The following is a 22,613-nucleotide window of genomic DNA, read 5'->3' as shown; positions in this document are numbered from 1 at the left end:
GACTTTGATGAGGATCCCCTGGAAGAGAAACAAGAAATACCAGAATTGGCCCTACAGAGTTCACAAAGCTGCCAGCCTAATGAAAACCATGCACGACATGACAGCATTCATGTAGGACCAAAGACAACACCCAAACACCGTACAGTGTATAGCTTACTGCCCATATAGGCAAATGATTCAGTGCCCCCACACTGAGGTAGTAAGCTAAATATAAATGTTGCGATACAATACAACAGAAATTGACCATAGATCCAGCGTTGTATGCAAGAGCACTATTATCATGGGGGAGGTATCGAGAGCACCAAAACTTACTATAACATAGGTGGTTTAAACAAAAAAAGGGATAACTTAACATGAATGGATGGCTTTGCACTAAACGCGTATATTTTGAGAGAAAATGTCTGTGGGAGCATTAAATGGCTGGAGGAGCTCACTGGCAGAATTGTTATTGAAGACATATTGTACTGGTCTTATTTCTGCGCAGTCAACATTTCGCATGATTCATTGCATGATGAGTTGCAAAAGATACAGACAATATACAAAAGTTAACATTATTTTTCTCATAAAAGCCGAAAGACTGTCATTCTAAATCTATAATATGTAACAACCTTACTACTGCCAACTCCGATGGGCCACGGCGACTACAGCATAAGTGACCTGTGTTACTGCTACGTGTGATATCATGCAGTCAGCTCATGTCCTTTAGTAGGTCACACAACCTGCACCTGGACTCTAGTCACCTTAAATCTTTCGCCGTCGATGTCCAGGGTCCGCTCTTGGAAGTCCACCCCGATGGTGGCCTCTGTGGTCTCCAGGAAGGCCCCCCCCCGCAGAAGCGGTAGCTCATGCAAGTCTTGCCTGCACAGGAGTCACTAATGACGATGATCTTGAAGATGCGCTGGTGAGTGGCGTGGCAGTTTACCGGTACCAGCCCACGAGTAGAATTGTGTACCCGCAACCGGGGCTGGTCCATAGCTTCAGGGGAACAGAGGATGAGGCGGTCTATTTACAGTGAGCGTACGAGCCAGCAACATCACAGAAAACCAGCTACAAACAGCAACAAAGCCCTCGTCACCCCAGTGCACGTCACATGGAGCTCTGGATCGGCCTCACGTTAGAGCAGTGCGCCCGAGCCAGTCGGAGCCCTGAACGTGCACATCGCCTGTCCGGCGCGTGCACAGCACATGATGGGAGGGGAGCAGTGCGCCCGAGCCGGCCGGAGCCGTGAACGCGCATATCACCTGTCCGGGCGCGTGCACATGTCCTATTCACCTTCGGCCAATAAACCAATGACAATAGGTGCATGCGCTGCGTCACTAGGCGAGACTTAAAAAAGGGAGCCGAGCGTCAGATACATGTTCAAAGCTGCAGAAAGAAAGAAATCGACATAGACGGGCAAGGATGGCATTTATATGCGGCTCCACTCCATCACTACTGGGGCAGAACGAAGTCAACACGAAGTCGCGCTGCACCATCTAGTGGATCACTGGAGCACTGTTATGAGAATTTCCAGATTCAACTTGGAACCTGGCGGATATTCTGAATATGAGGAATCTGCAGTTAGAAGTATCCAGCAGACAAATGGTCCTTAAGGTGGTCTGGTACATGGGGGATGACCAATTGGGTTATGTCATAAAGCACATGAGTGCATCTTCCTAAGAAGGTTGTGACATTTAGGGATTACAAGGCAGAAAAGACCTTCTTACTCCATGGCTCAGTCTTTTAGATTTGCTATCTGCCAGAATGGTGGGGAACCCCCATGAAACATATTTCAGACAGCAAGAAACTTAAAATACCAAGCTCTAAGGAGATGGATGGGATGACAGAAAAAAGGGTCCGAGGAGCTGGTACCTACAGCTGGGTCACATATCTGTTGATGGTTGGCCGGGCCGAACTTGGTTTCTCCCAGGCTGCCCTAAAGGGGTCCAGCAAAGCTTTGTTAAATGGTAGTAAGGGTTATGTGTTTTGTGTTGCTGGCTGAACTACCTCAATAAGGATGTTTATGGTCTCTACAGTAGGGAAAGGCAATTCTAATACCTTTGCACCCTTGTAACTGCATGGAAAGACAAATGGACCAGATGGAAATTCTACCTCCTGCTCTGGTGAAATATCTCAGTCATTAGCTGTTCATATTACTAAAAGGTCGGAAGCAATTTACTATAAAGGTGGAACAAACTGTCCATCATCACTGTCTTTCGTGTCATGAATCTCCATTGAGTCTGTATCCGAATGGAAGAGTTCATGCAAAGTTTGCCAAGGCTGACCTTTGGGACCTGTATATTATTTTCTGTAGCCCTCCTCCTCCAGAAGACATTATGATTCCTTTCTTGAGTAGAAAATAAAATAGTTCGGTGGAGGCTGTGCTCCCAGTGCTGGAGTTGAAGTTTGCAGCATCTGTGCCAATAGCATCTAACTTGGTGCCAGAGGAGTCCTGTCCAGCCTCAGTCTTTGGCCTCAGCAACAGTACCCGTGGCTTAGTTAGCAAGAGTGACGGACGTGGTATGAACAACAGAAGTGGGGTTGTAAATACATGCACTGGGCAGAATGGCAACCTAGACCAGACGTCGGGCCTGCTTGGGGTAAGAGGTCATGCGGCATTGATGAAGAAGCCTCAGCATAAAGAGGTTTTCCTTGCTGTTACATGGGGCCCAACAGCACTTCAGGGAGAACTGTCACTCGACAAAAGAGGTCGAAGATCAAGTTCAGAAACGCTACAGGGTCAGTACCTGGAATAGGGAACTCCGAGTAGGACCGAAACTGCATCAGTGCTGAAAAGCTTGGCCCTGAGGAGGGCCCATTGTCTCCCCCAGCACCGGATCCAGGGGTGTGATGGGCTGTATCTTCAGCTCCAAGGATGAATCCCCACACGACGATGAGGTGACTTACCTGGTAGAGGAGCACAATTTTGTTTCTTGTATCACCTAGGTTTTTTACATAGCTCCCCCGATAACATGGAGGAAGGAGAGGGAGGCTTCGAACAAGCCCTTGATTGACGGCAGCTCTGAAAATTATACTGGGCCCAGGCCATGAACAACCCGGGCCTCCCTCCCTTTTATTGCCTAAGGTTGCATCAGAGGTAGGAGTCTCAGACATGCAAGTCATATTCCGGTTACCAGCACCACAGTGTCTTGGATGGACATTAGTCTATCACAATCCTGGAAAGCCCTAAAACTCAAACTCTTAGTGGGAGAGAACCCTAGCACTGCCCCAAAATGTAGTGTGAATAAAAGTTACCTCTGAGGTAACCCTTGCGCGAGAGTAAGCTCTGAATATGCATCAAAGGCATGGAAAAAAGGAAACTGATGTCAGGATGTTGGGATGGGTACTTTATGGAATCACTGATGGCACAATAGCATCACTTCTGGTCCCACATTGGAGCTGGCGCACTCCACCAGCAGGGAAAGCCATTGAACGTTTTCGGATCCAGTCTGGGACTTGGGATATTCAAGAGGTGAAGATCTGAATGTAGAACCTGGATACAAAAAAGGGAACTAAAGGAGTTCAGGCAGAAGCATCTGCATTTATGTACTCAGTGTCATCACGTCTGATAGCATTGCACAAAGCCAGTGAGTCAACTGGGACGCAAGGGATGCCACCCGGTTGCCCGACATGTGGCTAGGATATTCAATGCTAAAGTATTTCCAGAGGTAACAGTAACAATTAAAAACAAGTATTGGTGACGCCAATAGGTCTGGTGTTGGCCACTAGCCTTTTGTCTTTGTCAATGATTGCTTTGCCATATGTTTGCAAACTTTATTGCTGGAGAAGCTGGTGGGCCCTCATCAATTAGAAAAAATAAAAAAATGGCTAAAAACAAAATAATGTTTTGATCATAAAAGCACACAGTGCCTTGGCACTTAAAGTAGCTACTTTGCATGTGGATGTGCTCCTTGTGATAGGCAAGAATGTCACTCCAGTAAAATTAGCCAATAGCTGAAGTGGGAATTGCCCATTGCCCCATGTAGACTTCAGCAGTGGGCAGAAATAAAATGTGTATGATATAATAACATACCAATGAATGAAAAGAACTGACTGAAAGACCCCTGGATATAAGAATATTACAAATATAATTTTAGTAAAATCAAAAGGTCTTGTCTAATCCCCGACCTAAAAAAATCGTTTGCAAGAACTATGATGTTTTGAAAGTTAAACTGAAATGAAGCAACAAAACAGAGGTCTTTGTTTTTATTTTATTTTTATTTGCAGTATCCCCGAGACAGAACAAAATCAGAATCCTTTTTACACTGACAAGGCTCGGAAAGAAAAGGCAGTGAAACCAAGGGAGAAAGGAAAGGTAAAAGAGCAAGGAAAAAAGAGAAAAAGAAAGGATACAAAGCAAATCCACTGTCATTCATGTAAACAAACAAACAGGCCTTTCTGTTTATCTTATATATATATATATATTTATATATATTTATATATTTTCTGTTTTTTAAGATCATGCAGAAAAAGGAAAACACCCCAAAATTACCTCCCTCCCACCAAACCAGACAAATAATGAATACTTTAAAAATGATAACAACACCCGTTTGCACTCTTTGCCCCCTCCCCTGATCCACGACCAACTGGGGTATTTCCATGAAGAACAAAGTAAGCCACATGAATGTTTCATTAAATACATCATTTAGAACATGCTAGGCTGTTTTGAGGTTTTTATGAATTTGTCCTCCACTAAAGACCTCACAAGAGTGCCATGATTTGGGCGGACTCCGAACTCCTTGGTAGACATCCACAATCTAACTTGAAAACTCTCAGTCTCCAACTAGTGTTTGCTCACAAATGTACAGATTATGACTGAAGGGGACATTGGTAACCCCTGGTTCTGACTGCACAGTTCTAATCATTTTTCGTTGGTCCTGTCCCAGTCTACTGCTTCCCTCTCTGATCATGAAAGGATCCATGCTAATACAAAAACAATTCAGGAGGTCTGGGTCGGACTAGAGAACAGAATAATAACCCCCTAGAGCACCCTAGTAACAAGGAAATCTATTTGGTCAGCTGAGGAGCCATCTGCCTTCTCTCCAGCCCCTGACAAGGCTGGTCTGTCCTTGTTGCTAATGAATTATTCAGGAAGACATAACATAGCCATCTACAATGGGTGCGGAAGAACGCTATTTTCTGCAAAAATTCGAGTACTAATGTAAAGGGCTGGGAAAGAAAGATGTGCGAGGTTGCACAGTTCTACCGGCCAAAGCAATAAAAGTATGGCCAAATACTTCCAGACGAGGAGTCTATTAAACAATGAGTTCCTATTTCAATTCTCCGACCGCTTAGGTGCGTCAATCATGCACTGAAAGTCCATACAAGTCAACCTACCACTAGAAGGAGTTTATACACTGATACCCTATGCCTCTCACCGCAAAGGGGAGCTAATCATACACTGATATCCTTTTCTGGTTCTCCTGCAGTTTGACACATTTTGTTAAGGTCAGTGCCGGACCACAATCTGTGCGTGTAACATACATTCTCAACAATAAAGCGCTGTATCCGGGCCAATAAGCAAAACATAAGGTTAGTGCTCCTTCTGACCTCAACAGACCAGCCAAACAAATAATAGTCAGCGTGAAAAACCAAAGAGGTGGCTTGCAACCCTATACAGAAAGAAGTTAAAGGACCCAGACACAGCCTATCACGTGTTAACGTTAACATAGGGAGATTATTACACGTGTGGACGGGGATGTGGAATGAACACAAACCAACCCACCAAACTTAATGCTGCATATGAAAATAATGGCAGTTTTCGAATCTAAGATTTTCAAGTTTCCTCTTATTGGAGCAGACCCTGAAGGTAATCCAGGTTGCTAGTAAAATCAGTAAAAACATCAGGTAGCTTGGAATTGCACATCAAGCATACCAATTAATGATCAACTTAATAAAATGTTGAACAATTAAAAGCTATCTTTAGCAAATAGTTTATAAGTCCTAGATACTCAATTATTCATTTTTAATGGAGAGTTATCTTTGTTTTAGCAAAACGTATATTTTTTGTAAAACAATGCGTTTTTCGTATAAATGGAGTTCTTGTGAAAAATGGAATGGTGCCTCATAGCCTCGCCAGTGTAAAACTAGATTTGTTTTGCCCAAGATGGCTGCCAAACTTCTGCTACTGCTGTCTATGCAGGGTGAACCAGTCTGGTTTGTATTCTCACTTTTTATGACATTTCCAGGGGCAGCAGATAATATGGGTCTAAAAAGTCTTGGGGATAGATAGTATGTGCACCTGCTTTTTTGGCAACAAAAGTCGTTGAAAAAGGTGCCGTCTGGCTAGAGGCAGAATATTTTTGAGAAACCTCATGCATTCCACTTGCCTCGTTGTAGTATGCAGTACGATGTGGAAAGGCAAATCACGGTGGAGGAGGCTTCCGGTGTTGGCACTCACAGGAAGATGGGAAGGTTTTAAAACTTGACTTTGGACCTTACTGCCATAGCCAGAACCCTGCTTAATTCAAATTCAATTGAAAGACCATGCCATCGGTTTTCCCTTTTATAAGATATTCATCGCAGAGGGATGAATGAATCCAGTCTCTGTTCTAACCTCTGATGACCTCCACCAGCCATCCCCAATCATCAATATGTTAAGCAACGTGACCACAGAACAAAACCCGTAGAGCTGAGTGGACACAACTGGTATTCTAGTGAGTGAATACAGACATTCAAGTCTGCAGCGAAAGGTTAGTTCTTCTTAAGGTGACCTTGAGTTCTACATTGTCAGGCTGGTCCTCATCCTGGTGACAGCTGGAAAAGACTGGCTGTATGTATTAGACCCAGAGGTTGGTCACAAGGAATAAATATAGTGCCACTCTCCATGCTGCCTATGTACTAAAGAACAGAGAGGTCTTTATTGATTTGACCAGTGAAGCTTAGGCGACCAGAAGAAAGTAGTTTACACCCTCAAGATAACCACTTTATTACTAAATAAAAGCAGGATCTCCCTCTTTATCCTGGAACGTCAGGTTAATGGAACAGACTGGAACACCTGAACAGTTCTATCCCCTTTACACCACTAGGAACAAAGGACTCCTCTTTCTAGTAGGCTAAGATGTCCAGGTGACTAGCGACACTGCTACGTTCACCAGGCTGACTAGACCCTGCTAGGTTACAAGAGACTCAATAGTTTGTTTACCTTAGGCGGCCCCAGACCTGCCTGGCTCCTTCCTTTCACATCAGGCAAAGCAAAGGGACTGCTTACCCCCATACTCAAGAAGATGGGAGCCCAGCTAAAAAACGGACCTGGACCCCAGTGACAGAGGCACAAAGTTACCCACAGCCAGAAAGAGAGGAACTGAAACAAACGGAAAGCAAGAGAAATCACATTTCAAATATCCAGAACTGCATCCGTTTGTTCAACGGTAAAAACGGGCGACAGACTTAGAAGCGCAAAGTTACAACCACTGACGGCTCACACGGTTTCAAAAGTCCATGCTTTGGCATTGAGAATGCAGGTCTACCGTGCTATTTTTTTTTCATTTTTTTTTTTTAAATCATTTCATCTAACAAAACCTAACACTATCAAACAATGAGACTACAACGGAGGAAGGTGGAGCCTTTTCGAAAAATTAACAACATATTCTTTCATTTTTTTGTGTCTTTTTTGTTTTGTTTCTTTAACTCGTTTCCACATCCCCATCACTGACGTCTGACAGATACGAAGAAACGGCGCCGTTCCCTTCAATCCTTTTCCAAGCCCCACACGTGCGTGTGAGAGGTTATTTAAAGTTCTTTTTTTCTGTTCAGGACAAAAAAAATAAAAAAAATCACAAAAATCCTTCCCTCCCAAAAAAAGAAAAATAATCGCCATCTCGTCTCTTAGATTTCTTCCCTGCTGTTAATCTTCTAGGGAAAAAATAAACACCCCCACAGGCACTGGAACTAAAGAAGAGGACGGAGGGAGGGAAAAGACAAGACATGAGCATGCTGACACATGCTTGTCATTGCAGCTGCTCTCCGAAGCAACGGCTTCAGCTTAAAACACCATCATCCTGCTTTCTCCGGATGAAGCCAGGGCGAACGGCTGCGCAACCTGCAACAAATAAAGAATAGAGAACAAGGTGTTAACATACTGTCAAGTGTAAGGCTGCAAACAAGCTATTCATCCGCACTGAGAATGACATGTTAGAGGAGGAGGCTACCCAGATTACACTAACCTAACCATGCTACACTGTTAATCTGAACAGGTACTATTCTGAGAGCTAATGTGAAGTTCTTCATGCAGAGGACAAGGTTGTGTTAGTCTGCAGAGCTCATTTCACCAATGTCTTACCTGTTCTTTCACTTTTATTTGTGAAGAAAATATCTGCCTGTGTCTATACCTATTTTGAAAGTAGTTTTCCCAGTGTGCTAAGATGTCATACATTTTGGAAAACTCAAAAAGGACAATGGCGATGCTCTTAACAGATCAGAGGCAAGGCAGTTTTTAGGAGAAAGGGGAAACTCTGGCATTTGTGTCTAAAACAAAAGCCCACAGATGAGGCAAGAAAGCAGAACTAGGGCCAAAAAGAAAAAGTTACTGACCTGCGGTAACTATCTTTCTGGTGGATACTCCATCTACCTGCAGATTCCTCACCTTTAGAATAATTCCCAGGCATCAGACTGGATTTGGAACTCTTCAAAGAAACAAGGTCGCTGTTAGAGGGCACTGGACTCTGCAATGGAAGTAATGTCATGCAATGCAACAGAGTCCATAAAGAGCCCGCCCTGGTGCATTAACCCGTTCTATGCTCATGACGGAGCCGCTCCGTCATGAGCCTCGGTTGAGCTGTGCTCATGATGGAGCGGTTCCTTCATGACCCGCTTGGCGCGCCTTCGCGGCGCGAATTTCGCGCCTGCGCTGGACGTTCCATTGAGCGGGGCGGGCCATGACGGAACCGCTCCGTCACGAGCACAGCTCAACCGCGGCTCGTGACGGAGCGGCTCCGTCACGAGCTTGCGAGCGCCGCTCGGCTGCCCCGCCCCCTTAGCGCTGCGGCAGAATTCCCGCTGCAGCGAAGGGGTTAACAGCAGTTTTCCATCCGTATTTTACAAGCTTTCGAGGCAAGATGGCAGACTGACATTGATGAAGGAATGTAGTACCAAAAGATTGTAACATGGGATTAACTTTACCTATAGTTCATCCATCATTCAGGGAGGTGGGCGGCCGGTGAAGAATATGCAGCTTGAGTGTCCACCATAAAGATAGTTAGTGCAGGTAAGTAACTTTCTTCTGATGGATACTTCTACTATGAGATTCTTCACCTGTAGAACAGATACGCTGCCCAGGAGAAAGGTTTTTGGATGTTTAGAAAAGGAAATCCTCCAAGATGGGCCTTGCAAAGTGCACATCACTGGGCACCTCCACATCCAGGCAATAATGCTTAGCAAAAGTGTGCACGGAAGCTCATGCTGCTGCCTTACAGATGTCTGCAACCAGAACACCTTGAGCAAGTGCAGAAGTGGTCGACTTAGCATTGGTGCAATGGGCCCTGATTTCTTCAGGAGGCTCTTTCGTGGCCAGAATTGTAGCATGTCTTGATGCAGACGATGATCCACCAAGGTGGAGTCCTCTTCTGTACTAGCTTACCCTTTTTGGCACCGCAGTAGTCGACAAAGAGCTGATCATCCGGTGGGAATTCTACTGTGCGGTCCAGATAGTAGCTAAAGGCACACAGAGAATCTAACCGATGCAACCACTCCCCTTTCCTAGAATGAGGTGGGGGGGTAGAAGGTCAGAAGAGTGATGGATTGGGTAAGATGAAAGGAGTGACCACCTAAGGAAGGAATGCAACCCTGATTCCAGAGATGGTGTCGTCTGCAGATGGCGCAACAGCATCTCTGATGAGCTATCTATGAGGAACCAGTTGTCCAGGTACAGGAAAATGGGGATGCCCGACCGTCTAAGATGGGCTACCACCACTGCATTTACCATAATGAAGACTTGAGGTGCTGATGTAAAATTAAAGGGTAGTACAGCAAATTGGTAGTGCAGAGAACCCACCACAAACCACAAGTACTCCCAGTGAGAACGCAGGAAAGGGATGTGGAAGTACGCATCCTGCAGGTCCAGGGACACTGTCCAATCTCCAAATTTCAGTGCCAGTAGAACTTGAGCTAGGATCAGCGTCTTGAACGTTTCCTTTCTGAGGCAGAAGTTCAGGCCCCTGAGATCCAGAATCAGACACAGATCTAACTCCTGCTTGGGCACCAGGAAGTAGCGATTGTAACAACTACATCCCATTTCCTTCTCTGGCACTTACTCCACTGCTCCTTTGAGTAGGAGAGCTGCCACCTCTTGCTGTAGAATGGCTAAATAGACAGGAGGCGAATAGGAGGGAGGGGCGGGATGGGAAGCACAACCTAAAGAAAGGGAAGGGTGTATCCCCTTTCTATGCGTTGATGGACCCTCTGGTCCCAAGTACCCGTCCAATTACAGGCTCTGTGTAGGATTTGGGAAGCAAACTAGGCCTTTGGTGCAGGGGAGGAGGAAGATGAAACTAAGAAATGTTGCAAGGCAGATCTGCTGTCTTTTCCTCTTCTACGGCATCTGTTTTGACAGACTAGAGGATTCTGCTGCTGGAGCGCTGGTATGTATTGCCAGGACCAAAAGGAAGAACCTTATCCTAAGCCATGTAGCCTTTGATCTGAGGCAGGAGATGAATACTAAAGGATCTGGTCTTGACTTCACAGTCCTCGAACTGTTCCAGCGCTTAATCAGCTTTATTCCCAAACAAGTGCACTCCACCAAAGGGAAGGTCCATCAGAATATCTTGGACATCAAATGAAAAATTGAATGGCCGAGCCAAGCATGATGCTGTACCGTACTGATGGCACCCATGATCAGAAGATGGAGTCTGCAGTGTCTAATCCAGGCTTGATAATATGCCAGAAGGCTTTCTGACTATATGCAACAAGCTCCTGAACATGTTCTTTCATGCCAGTGGGAACATGCAGAACGATCATTTGGGCTGCGTCCCACAAGGCATAGTTGTAGTGGCGAGAAGGAAGTTGGCACTAAGGGATTTCGGGCCATACTCCCCGCAAACATTTGGACTCCTTGTCAGAGGCGGCTGTAGTGAAAGCACCACCAGATTGGTCACCCAAACTGGATTCTTGGATGACTAAGCTCTCTGGCGAAGGGTACTTGGAGAGGAGGGCTGGATTACAAGAAATGGAGCGATAACGGCAAGCCACACACCTACTGACTGCCGGAGCAGAGGAAGTCTTCTCCCATTATCCCAGAATGGGTTCAAGCGGTTGTAAATGAATCTCGGGCCCTAGTATAAATTTCCCGATTCATGCCCTTATATAGGTATACTTTATCATTTCCTTATATAGGCATAGAAATCATTACCATATTTGGCCTAAACCATACAGCCCAAATACGGCATGGATACTTCCACTAAGCTCCAAGAATTAACAAAGTTTTCTTGGAAAAACCCGCCTTCAGCAGTTTGGGACTTCCCCCTTCTTGAATATTAAGTTCTCCTAGAACTCCCGGCGTTTTCCAAGAAATGAGCCTTTGAGTGACGTTAAGTCCAAACATGCGTCAAACTCGGCACCTTCAAAGTATAAATATGCCTTGATTTGCCTAAACAAACACACGGTGGTTTGGAGCAGATCGACTATCTACTTGCCCGACGCCCTGCAGCAGCAAGTGCTGAAGGAAGCCGACCCTCCAGCAGACGCACTGCGACACTCTGTAATTTCTCCTGCCGAGAAATCCAGCTCCAGTGCTTCCAGGCTACCCTTGCGGGTATCTGGGAAATCGAGTCCAGAGAACGAGATACAAGACCTCCTTCATTCTAGAACAAAGGTACGGAGCTGATTAGACCTCTTAGAGAATTATCGGAATCAGATTCCTGGCAAACTCCTCCTCTTATACTCCCTCCCTCTTACCAGACTTAGGTTAGGTACACCGGGGAAGGCGTATTCTAGAAGCACCAGTTGAGTATTTTAGTCATCCTTTTATCGTTGTATTTTATGCATTTTATGCACTTTATGGCTTGGAAACCATATCATGCTTTTACAGTACTACTTTATAATACTGTTCGTATTATATGCATTGTACTTCATAGTAAGCTTTACTATTGTAGCAGTTCATTTTCAATGCTTGAGAAAGAAGACTGTTCAATAAATACCTTTTTATTGAAAACGCCCGTCTCTCTATTTCTCTTGCACCTCTGGTGAAACTAAGCATGCACGATTGACTGAGTGAAATAGTTTTCTATTGTTTCCGCGACTCTAGAGATTTGATTTCTTATTCTTGGGAAACAAAGTTGTCATGTTTTATGCGGTTGTCAGAAACTAATCCCTTCTTGTTTATTCGAGAAAGTTTCTAGTGACTTCTGAGCTAGCTGGCACTCACAATTAAGTCTAATATAGCCGGTAGAGACCTAGTAGACCTCAGTCCTACGTCTAAGCTACAGGATATATTATTCCAATGCGCAGAGCCTATTGGGAATATAGGAACTACACTACAAAGCAAAGGCTCACTGAAGGGGTACTAAAGTGAAAACGCTGATCTTTGTCTCAGTAACTGGTAACAGCAAGTCCAGAACCTCTGCAGCCTTCAACATAACCTTGTGCAATGAAATTACTCATGGCGTTTGTAATCTAGAGATAAAGTCCATAGCTTGAGCAAGGTATCTAAGCCACTGGCTGAAGACAGGCCCTGAAATTCAATGGAGCACCACAAGGGAAGTATTCTACAGGGTCAGAATATGTCCCAAAAAGTTCATGGAGACGGGCTCTATAAGCATCCATTACCAATATCCTCTTGGTCTATATGTGGGAATAGCTTTAAGGCTCTATGTTGGGCTGTGGTGCCGATGGCACATATCTGGAGCCAGAGGAGGCGGCGGTGGTGGAGGCTCGGTCCGCAGAATCAGTTGTGGTGCCGAGAGGCTGAGCACAGCATGAAAACAATGTGGCAAAGGCACCGGTTTCGACGCTGCAGCACCAAAGGGCTTCAGCTGAAAAGGCAAGAGCAGTGGTAGATGCAAAGTGGGGGCTGAACCAGCAGGTGCACTGGATGCCATTGTGGCCTTCTCGAAGATGGAAAAAAACTATTTTTTAAATGTATTTATAAAGTTTTATATAGCGCAAGCCTTACCCTTGTAGCACCACCGATAAGAGAAGGTACAACACAATGGCAGGATCAAAAACAAACAGTAACAAAAGGAGAGCAATAGTCAAGAATGCAATTGACTTGTCATGAAAGATCAAAGAGAGGAGATCCTATGATCTAGAGCAGAAATCGGTTTATAAATAGTACTTTAACTTCTTTCTTGAATGATGCTGTTTAGGGATTCTGACTGGTTTCAGGGGGCAATGCATTCCCAATTCCAGTGAAAACTGTTTTAGGTTTTCTTTTTTAAGAATCTCTGTGGTTTCAGTAGTAACGATCTAGAGATTCTAGAGGATATGCAGCTGTCAGAGAGTTCTAGCTTCTGAGCTAGGTATCGCAGGGTATTGTAGTGTAGGATTTTATGGGTCATGAAGGCAATTTTTTGCTGAATTCTTGCTTCATAAGATAGCCAGTTGAGGGATTTAAAATCTGGAGTGATGTGGTTGTTTTGTGTGAAAAGCCTCGCTACAGAGTTATGAGAGGCCCTTAGAGGAGTCTTTTTGGGTCTGGGCAAACAGCAGATGGTTCAATTTCTTAGGCCAACCTGGGAATCACTATGGCTTGCACTGCACACTTGAAGTCATTAGGGGGAGGCAGGGTTTAATTTTCTTAAAATGTTTATTTGGAGGTTTGCTCCTTTGGTGGCCACACTTATGTATTTCTGCTAGTTGAGGTTCTAGTTGCGTTATTCTCAGTTATTTAGCTGATTCTATAACGTTTGGCAAGCTACTAAGGGCGGTTAGTTGTTTCAACCATTCCTCAATAACAGGTGACTAGTTAAATGGGGCGATTAGGAGGAATTCGGTTTTTAGAGTATTTAGTTGGAGGTGGTTGCATGTCAGCCAATTTTGGGTTTTCTGTAGAGTTAAGGTGAGAGATCTGATGTCTTCAGAACATGAGACTTTCAGGTATAATTGGGTGCCATCAGCAAACATGTGGCAGTGGATGTTGGATGAACTAGCATTTCCATTAGAGGCTCCATGAACAAGTTGGAGAGTGGGTGAGAGGGAGGAACCATGTGTGACGCTCTAATGTGACCAGAGTGGTCTGATATAGGGAATGATTTACCTTAAATATTTGAATTCTGTTTTGGAGCCGAACCAGTTTAGCACAGACCCAGATAACCAAATTCTATGTTCCAACAAGTCTAGTAGATTGTTCTGCTTAACGTGTCAAATGCTGGGAGTAGGTTAAGGAGGATTAGACAGGAAGAAGACATTCAAGAATGCTGCTGGTTTTAATTCCAGAGTCTGGAAGAGTGGGCACGCATCAGAGGCTTGAATGGTGGAGATTTTGGTGCCAAAGGCTCTGGGAGTGGAGGGCTGTCTAGAGTAGGGTCTATAGGAGAAGCCGGGCCCACTGACAGCAGATCGAAAAGCTCCAGTTGCGAGGTCAAAGGTTTTGTGGGCGATGAAGATCGCCAAGGAGACTTACTTATGGAACTCTTCTTCTCTTTCCACCTTTTTTCCTCTCCTAAGGCGAAGATGAAGATGGAGGGCACGAACGGTGCCGGAAACATTTCTGGTGTCGATGTTAGTCATTTGGCCTGGCCATGAAGTTTAGCCTACTGCTCCTTGATGGCCTTGGGATGCATGCTGGGCCAGGAGGAGCAGGTCTTCAAGTCACTGTCCGACTCTAAGCACCAGACTGACTGCATGGGGATCCATAATGCACATCTGTCCCTCACAATCCCTACAGAGTTTAAACCCAGACTTCTTGGGAGGAGACATTGTACTGCAAAATAACTTTGTGAGGAAAATTCCCAAACGAGTGAAGCTCTGAATCCGTGCTGAAGACCTGCAAACAAGGGAACTGACGTTGAAGCATCAAGATGGGGACTTATTAGCCTTGATGGCATCGCCCGACGTCACTTCTGGCTCCAATCGAGTCCCGCGCCCTATATTGGCAACCTTGTTGCTTTGAAGTTTTCCTGGTCCGGTCTGACGCATGGGCATTGTTTTACAGATGAGGAATCTGCAGGTAGAAAGAGACAACCCTTTCTACCAGAAAAGCAGCTTGTATCATTTATTTTGTGTATTTATGTACTTACTGGTCAAAATGCGAACTAGAGAGGCAGTGGAGCGATTTACAATTAACAACAACCAAAGATTCAGGTAAACAGGAAAGGATAGTGGAAGGACAAGCTTCAGATGACTTTAGGCAACTTTTACATGGTCTTTTGGGAACAAGCAGAGATCTATCATTGGAAACGTAGAAGGCCTTTAGCTCGTAGTTTTTGACAAACAAGTTACTTACCTTCAGTAACAATGTATCTGTAAGAGACATACATAAGTTATAGATTCTTTACCTTAGAATTACCCCAGGCGTCAGACTGGATCCAGAGAAATCTTTTAGTAGCAGTACCCCTGTGTGTCGGTAGGTGGCGCCGGTTGACTCAGTGTTCATCGTCGGCGTCGTGATCTGCGGGATGACGCGCAGGTCTACTAAGGCGCCTCCCCTGTGCGCTGATGTCAGTTCTGACACGACTTTCCAGAGCAGAGCCATGCAAGACACTGACCACTGGTGCACAAAACTAAGGCCCTAAAACCCCTTCCGTGCTCATGACGAGCTCAGCTCGTCATGAGGCACAGTGGAGCTGTGCTAATGACGAGCTGAGCTTGTCATCAAGCCACCCATTTCCATTATGGCCCAGCACAGGGGAAGAATGACTAGCAGCCAAGGTGATAAGGGAGTCCCTATCCCTAGAAGTCAGTTTGCAGAACAGTGAGGATGGTTGGGGAAGTAAGGAATCTATATCTAATGTATGTCTCTTACAGAAACATCATTACCGAAGGTAAGTAATCTGAAAGACCATTAGTTATAGATTCCTTACATTAGAATATATACCCAAGCAATACCAACCCGGGAGGTGGGTCTGCGAACCAAGTTCACACAAGGAAGTCCTGGAGAACAGAAAGGCCGAAAAAGCGGTCTCTCCAGACTAGGCTGTCCAGACAGTAATGCTTAGTAAACGTGTGCAGTGATGCCCACAAGGCTGCCTGGCAGATGTCAACCAGCAGAACTACACGTCCCAAAGCAAAATTATCTGCTGGTGCCCTGGTAGAGTGGGCGCGCAGTTCTACTGGAGGTTCTTTTTTAGCCAAAGAATAACAGATCTTAATGCATAGGATGACAAGTCGTGAAATGGTACGTTTGTGCACTGCCCGACCTTTCTTGGCGCCCACATAATCCACTAAAAGTTGATTGTCCACCTGGTGTAGTCAAGGTAGCAAGACAGCACACGTTTTGGGTCCAGACAGTGGAGTCTTACCTCCTCTTTGGAAGGGTGCGAGGCAGGAAGAGGGTGGGCAATGTGATGGTCTGACCTATGTGGAAAGAGGTAACCACTTTGGGCAGAAAATAGGGCCTAGTACGGAGGACTACTTTGTCCGGATGGACAGCAAGAAAGGGAGGTCTCGAAGATAAGGCTTGAAGACTCACTCACCCTGCGAGCAGAGGTGATGGCAAGCAAGAAAGCAGTCTTCAAAGTAAGGAGACCAAGAGGACAATTATGTAGTGGCTCCAAAGGAGCACACAAGATAAGTGAGGACAAGATTTAAAGTCCCACTGGGGCATTACAAAAGGAGAAGGAGGAAAGATATGAGTAATGCCCTTCAGAAATCTATTAACAATAGGGGACTTGAAAAGAGAAGACTGATCAGGAAGGCGAAGAAAGGCCGAAAGATAGCCTTTAGGAGTGCCAGGAGCAGAGCCCTGCTGGGCCAAAGAAAGAATGACGAGGACAACCTCTGAAAGAGAGGCAGAGAGAACTGAGGTCACCGCGCAGGGGCGGCGTCTAAGTAGACGCCACAATGTATCCCGGCGACCACGACGCCGAACGTGGAGTCGACTGACGCATAGGAGTACTGCTACAAAAACAAGTCTCTGGATCCAGTCTGACACCTGGGGGTAATTCTAAGGTAAGGAATCTATAACTAATGGTCTCTTTTAAAGTGGACAAGCTTCTATGCTAAGATGCTGAATTCGGGAATGAAACTCTAAAGTCTGGGTTCACAGCATGCAGAGTCAACCAAAAATGCTTGTAGCGTTACTCATGATCAGTAGTTCACTGTCAAATAATTGTGTACTAACTGAGACTTAGCAGTTACAACAAAGTCATCTTGTATAGGAGCAAATATCATTATGGACTGCATCATTCTAGCAGCCAGGATATATGAAGAAAGCTGCAGGACTTTCCTAGTGCCAATATCTTTGGGGGCCATTTAAAGGTTAAGGCTAAGGAGTTATCAGTCAAAAATCATAATGCTGAGTCCTACTTTCTAGGTCCAACCACCTCATTTACAGATGGTGATCTGATATGTTTGAGACAAAGGAGCCTCTGCTGCCTCTGCAATCAGATACTCCTGTTGGCGGCCCAAATGCTCTAGCAGTGCCCACTATCATCATCCCCTCCTTCTGTCACAAACCTATGTTTTAAGCCAGAATTGACATAAAATCCTTTGTGCTTTACAGATTCTGTAATGCAAGTCCACCAAACCAATTTACTGTATGAGTGAACATTTCTATAAATCATGGCAGGAGACTTTTGAGTATTATTTCACGGTTTAGACTGTTCTAGTGTTTAATTTGACTTTTTTGAAAATGATGAGTGGTGGGCCCAGTGGGAATTATGAAATGATGTTTGCATCCCTTCGTCTACACAGAAATAGACATTATTATTTGATTGATCAAGGTTTCCTTCCTATGATAGCAAGTTGCAATTATAACCTAAGTAATGTGTTAAAATAGACTATTCTTTTCATGATAGCAAATTAACTGTATTATTAATTCCTGTCACTATCCTAGTGTTGGGTATGTGATAATTCGTGAATACTAAACTATGTTGTGTTTTTTGCCCTTATATGTACTTTTATTGTATATAGACTCTTTCTGTACTTTTTATAAAAGATGTTCTAGTTTATGTATATCTTGATTCACAGCCCTGAATAAGCCCTGAATAAGTTCTGTGTGTTGTAAGAGAAATGCATTGGCTGTCATTTTACTGTCAGCTTCAAGTATTTTAAATTAAACAACAAGCTCTCATGGATTCAAACATCAGAAGTTTTCCTTATGGAAATTCTACAATATTGGAAATTAACTGTTTGAATGAGACTTTAAATTGTTAATTTTTGCCTCTCTGGATAGTACAGCGGGATATGCTACAGTTGTCTGTCAATAATTGATTTATGTGCCACAAGAACGTCACTATAATGGCACTGGAAGGATCCTCAGGACTGTTTTCTTTCAGGTTGCTTACCCAAACAAGCAATAATGTTCCCAAAGCTCCAATAATGCCAGGGACAGTGCTGTTTTTTTTAAACTCAACAGTTTAGCAGTTTTTATAATGAAACTAAATGGCCCATCATAGGGCAGCTGGCATTACAGTTTCCCCAAAAGTGCTCCCACCATCTTGAAGGAAGAATTCTTGCAGAAAAATCGTTGCAAACCCAGGGAGGATCTCTACATATGGCAGATGGGTCACTACCTTGGCTCACTGGCCTGTTGCACGTGGCTAAATAAACCTCCATGAATCTAAAACCCCAAATAGTCCATAAAATCACTGTAGCACATATGCCACACCTTGCATGGTATACTGAGAAAGTGGCCTTCAAATAATGGCACCAGAAACGTAGTTATTTTAATAGCATACTGGAAAACAGGCGAGGCTATCGTGAGAAATCAGAAAGGTGACTAGGTATTGGAAGTACTAGGTCAATAGAGGAAGGATATTCGAAATAAATGTACCTTCACTGGAGTGGTGCCACTGGTGCTCCTGAACAGTGAAAGTGCACATTCTGCCACTTGCCGTCGCGACGGTGCCAGACCCGGGTCTCCTCGGATTGACTGGTGCGAGGGCGTCCCTGTGTGTCGATGTATTGCGTCAGCCGGATGTAGGCAATGCAGGCAGCATCTTCACCCACCACATGAACATGGGGGTTTAGGATAGTTGTGTGGATTGGCTTGTTGTTTTTTGATAGCACTGCAGAGAAAAAGGAGGGAAAAAAGGGAACCATAAATATATGTTGTTGGTGTCAGTTCCAGATGTATGTATTTCTCTCAAATCATTGCATTCAGTGGGACCTCTTATTGGAAATGTGTTGGAAAAAACAAGTTACTTACCTGTACACTGTGGTTCTCCAGCATTGATAAACTTTATAGATTCACATGCTTGAATCTTCTCCGTCGTCATTGTGGGAGTCCCACGGTTACAGTAAAATAGCAGTATAAAGTTTAAAGGCTAATCTCCCTTGAAAATCAATAGCATTTAGTAACCATTTAACATCATTAAAGAACTTCCAAACTCCAGCCAATCCCATCACAGACCCAGAGTATCCATCCCCTGCAGGGCCACCATCCTCAGATTTCGAGCAAGAATGTAGTTAGAAAAATAGTAGAGGTATGAAATGTGCACGTGGAAGGGGAGGACGGAGGGCTGCATGTAAATCTATAAAAGATATCAATACTGGAAAACCACAGTGTATAGGTAAGTAATATGGTTTTTCTCCAGTATTGTATCTTTTATAGATTCACATGCTAGAATCAAGATAGTAAGCAGCACATAACAGTTAAAGGAGGTGGGAAAAACAGGTGAATCATCCCATCATCCGACCATAGTATTATAACCAGAATCGTGAACAAGTAAAGTATCCTCTATATATATATATAAAATATATAACATTTGCCAAAATACCAAGAGAAGAATAAAAGTCAGAATGGCAGTATAGGAAAGAAATATTAATAATAACGACATTACCAAACCTCAATAAGATGAGGCTTACCATAAGCAAACAGACATCGTAGGGTCGCTTGACCAACAGCAGGATCAGTCTTCCAGAAGGTATCCAGGTAGTAGTGCCTTGCGAAGGTATGGACGTTTGACCATGTCGCCACCCTGCAGATGTCGGGTACATTCATACCTCTAAATTGCCGCCAAATGAACTTTAATCGAAGAGTGGGAAAGGCTAGCTTTGGCCAGAGAGAAGAGATATGACAAAACGTATTCCGGAGAAGAGAGCTGATGTAAAGAGTGTTTTGCATACCAGGAACAGTATCTTTTCCATTTGGCCAAGTAACACTTGACAGTGGAGGGAGCTCGGGCCTTGTTAAGTATCAAACTGCACTCCTCAGAGATAGTTAAGTCACCAAACTCCGTGTTGCGAGGAGCCAGGCCGACAAGTGAAGAGAATGAATCTGTGGATAAACCACTTGGCTTTGATCCATGGAAAGCAGAAGTTTGGTAGGATTAAGACGGATTGGAGAAGTATCTGATAGGTGAAACAGCTCTGTGAACCAGTATTGTCTTGCCCACGCCGGAGCAATGAGAATGATGCATTAAGGCTCCCATTTCATCTTCTGTAGATCTTTTGGTATTAGTGGGAACGTAGGGAACTTGTAAGCAAACGCTCCTTCCCAGGAAAAATGGAAGGCGTTCCCCAAAGAACCTGGCTTAGGAAATTTGCTGGCGCAGAATTCACATTTTTTGTTGAGTGATGTAGAGAACAGATTCATGGTTCGTTATCTCAAACACTGAAATACCTTTCCCAGCTGAACAGCATCCAACTCCTATTTGTGACACTGCTTGGTGTCTCTGCTGAGTGAATCGGCCCATACGTTGTAGCACCCATGGAACGTGCTAGACTTGTATCAGTATGTTGTAGGAAATCAGCTAATTCCAAATTCGCTGCACGAGGTTTGAGAGAGCCAGAGATTTTGTGCCGCATTGTTTCTGTAGGTAGTTTGTATTGTCTGGGCAGACGAGAATCGACGATCCCTTTATCCTTGGTAGAAAGGATTCGAGTCCTAGGAAGACTGCTTTCAGCTCCAACAGGTTTAAGAGGCATAGAGACTCCTGGTCCGACCACTTCCCTTGGACCTGAAGTTCCTGGAGGTAAGTGCCTCATCCTTCCATGGAAGCATACGTTGACATTATCAACAATGGCTTCGCTGGGAGGAAAGGTAGGCCTTGTGAGATTGCTTCTTAATGTCCACCAGGACATTTCCCTGATCTCTGGCATGACTGACACGGTGTAGTCGAAGGAGCCTCAAGCTTGAATCCATTGGGAGTCAAGTTGATCCTGAATAGGTCTCATCCGCAATCGACAGTGAGGTATCAACGAGATGCAAGGCGACATCATCCCCAACACGGACTTGTAGTTCCTCACAGAAACGCCCCTTCTTGAGGAAAGGGACTGAACCATCCTTTGAAAACAAGAAACTCTTTCCTATGTGGGAAAGACCATTGAGCGGCTGTTATCTAGCATCGCTCCTAGAAACACCAGTAACCTAGAGGGGAGGAGAGAGGACTTTTCTCTGCTGAGATTGAGACCCAGAGAGCGAAAAAGGTGAAGGCAAGCATTCGTAGACATCCTGGCGCCCTGAAAGGATGGGGCCTTGACCAACCAGTTGTCCAGGGAGGGAAAAACCTGGTGCCCGGAACGCCAGAGATGTGCCGCCACTGGCCCAAGACACTTGGTAAAAACTCTGGGAGCTGACTTTAGCCTGAAAGGTAGCACTTTGAACTGGTAGTGGCACCCTGCAACTTGGAATCTGGAGAAACAACAGTGGCTTGGATGAATGGAAATATGGAAGTATGCATCCAGAAGATACAGGGAGGTCATGTAATCTCCTGTATCCAAGAGCAGAAGAATATTATGGAGCGACAACCTCCTGAAAGGCTGACTTTTGATGCACTTGTCAACCTGAGGTCCATAACCTGCCTCCGTTTTCCAGTCTTTTTCTTTATCAGAAAAAAGTGAGAGTAGAAGCCTAGGTTGCACTGACTGCGCGGCACTACTTCGATTGCCTATTTGTGGAGAAGGAGATTTATTTCCCTTTTGAGAAGCACCAGATGGCGGCGAGCAGTCTTCCTTGGAGGGAAATTCGGAGATTGTTGAATAAATTACAGGGGGTGACCATGGTTGAAGACGTCTAACAACCATATGTCCGAAGAAATGGTATTCCAGTGAACGAATAATTCGGAGCAGTTTCGAGCCATTTGGAGTGGGACTGGAGTGATGGTTGCCTGAAAATTCCCATTGCCTTCTGCCTGAATCATAGGATTTTCCTCCAGATGGAGGACGCCGTCATGCAAGGGAGCCCTCGTATGAGCTGGTGCGGGCGTCTGACGAAAGGACTGCACAGAATATTGAGGCCGGAAACCCCGACGATAGTAGGGCTGAAAGCGCTGTTGGAGCTGGGGCAGAGCTACAAATAGGTTCCTTCCTCGAAAGGCAGCGAACCTCTCTGCTGCAGATTGGCTAAGGACTTCGCTGTATCTGTGTCTGATTTAATAGCTTTAAGCGCCTCATTCACATGTTTACCAAAAAGGTTTTCACCGTCGAAAGGCATGTCAAGTACCTTAGCTTGGACTTCTGAGTGGAATCTCGTTGCCTTCAGCCAACCCTGTCAGTGTAACACGGCAGTGCCTGCCATCTGCCTAAAGGCAATGGAAGCGATGTCTATTGCCACATCAATGACTTCCGGTGAGGCTCTCACCCTCTGAGAGTATTTCTTT

The 22,613-nt window shown here is 44.7% G+C and overlaps 1 protein-coding gene across 9 annotated transcripts in view; it reads right to left on the bottom strand.

The window, feature by feature from the left end:
- Positions 1-7,478: 7,478 nt before the first annotated feature.
- Positions 7,479-22,613, bottom strand: part of LOC147679851 (calcium/calmodulin-dependent protein kinase type II subunit beta-like) — a 202,178-nt gene continuing 187,043 nt past the window's right edge. For all 9 annotated transcript variants that reach the window (XM_086943404.1, XM_086943410.1, XM_086943411.1 and 6 more), the window contains 2 exons: positions 18,845-19,079; positions 7,479-8,020 (listed from right to left, as the gene is read on the bottom strand). In XM_086943404.1, coding sequence (XP_086799530.1) covers positions 18,847-19,079 — 233 coding nt within the window. In that variant the 3' untranslated portion in view covers positions 7,479-8,020; positions 18,845-18,846. The remainder of the gene's footprint in view (positions 8,021-18,844; positions 19,080-22,613) is intronic.

Source organism: Lissotriton vulgaris, chromosome 11 (genome assembly GCF_964263255.1).
Source record: "Lissotriton vulgaris chromosome 11, aLisVul1.2, whole genome shotgun sequence".
In the NCBI taxonomy this organism is placed as follows: domain Eukaryota; kingdom Metazoa; phylum Chordata; class Amphibia; order Caudata; family Salamandridae; genus Lissotriton; species Lissotriton vulgaris.
Note: the sequence above shows the minus strand (reverse complement) of the source record. Positions and strands in the feature narration are given on the sequence as shown.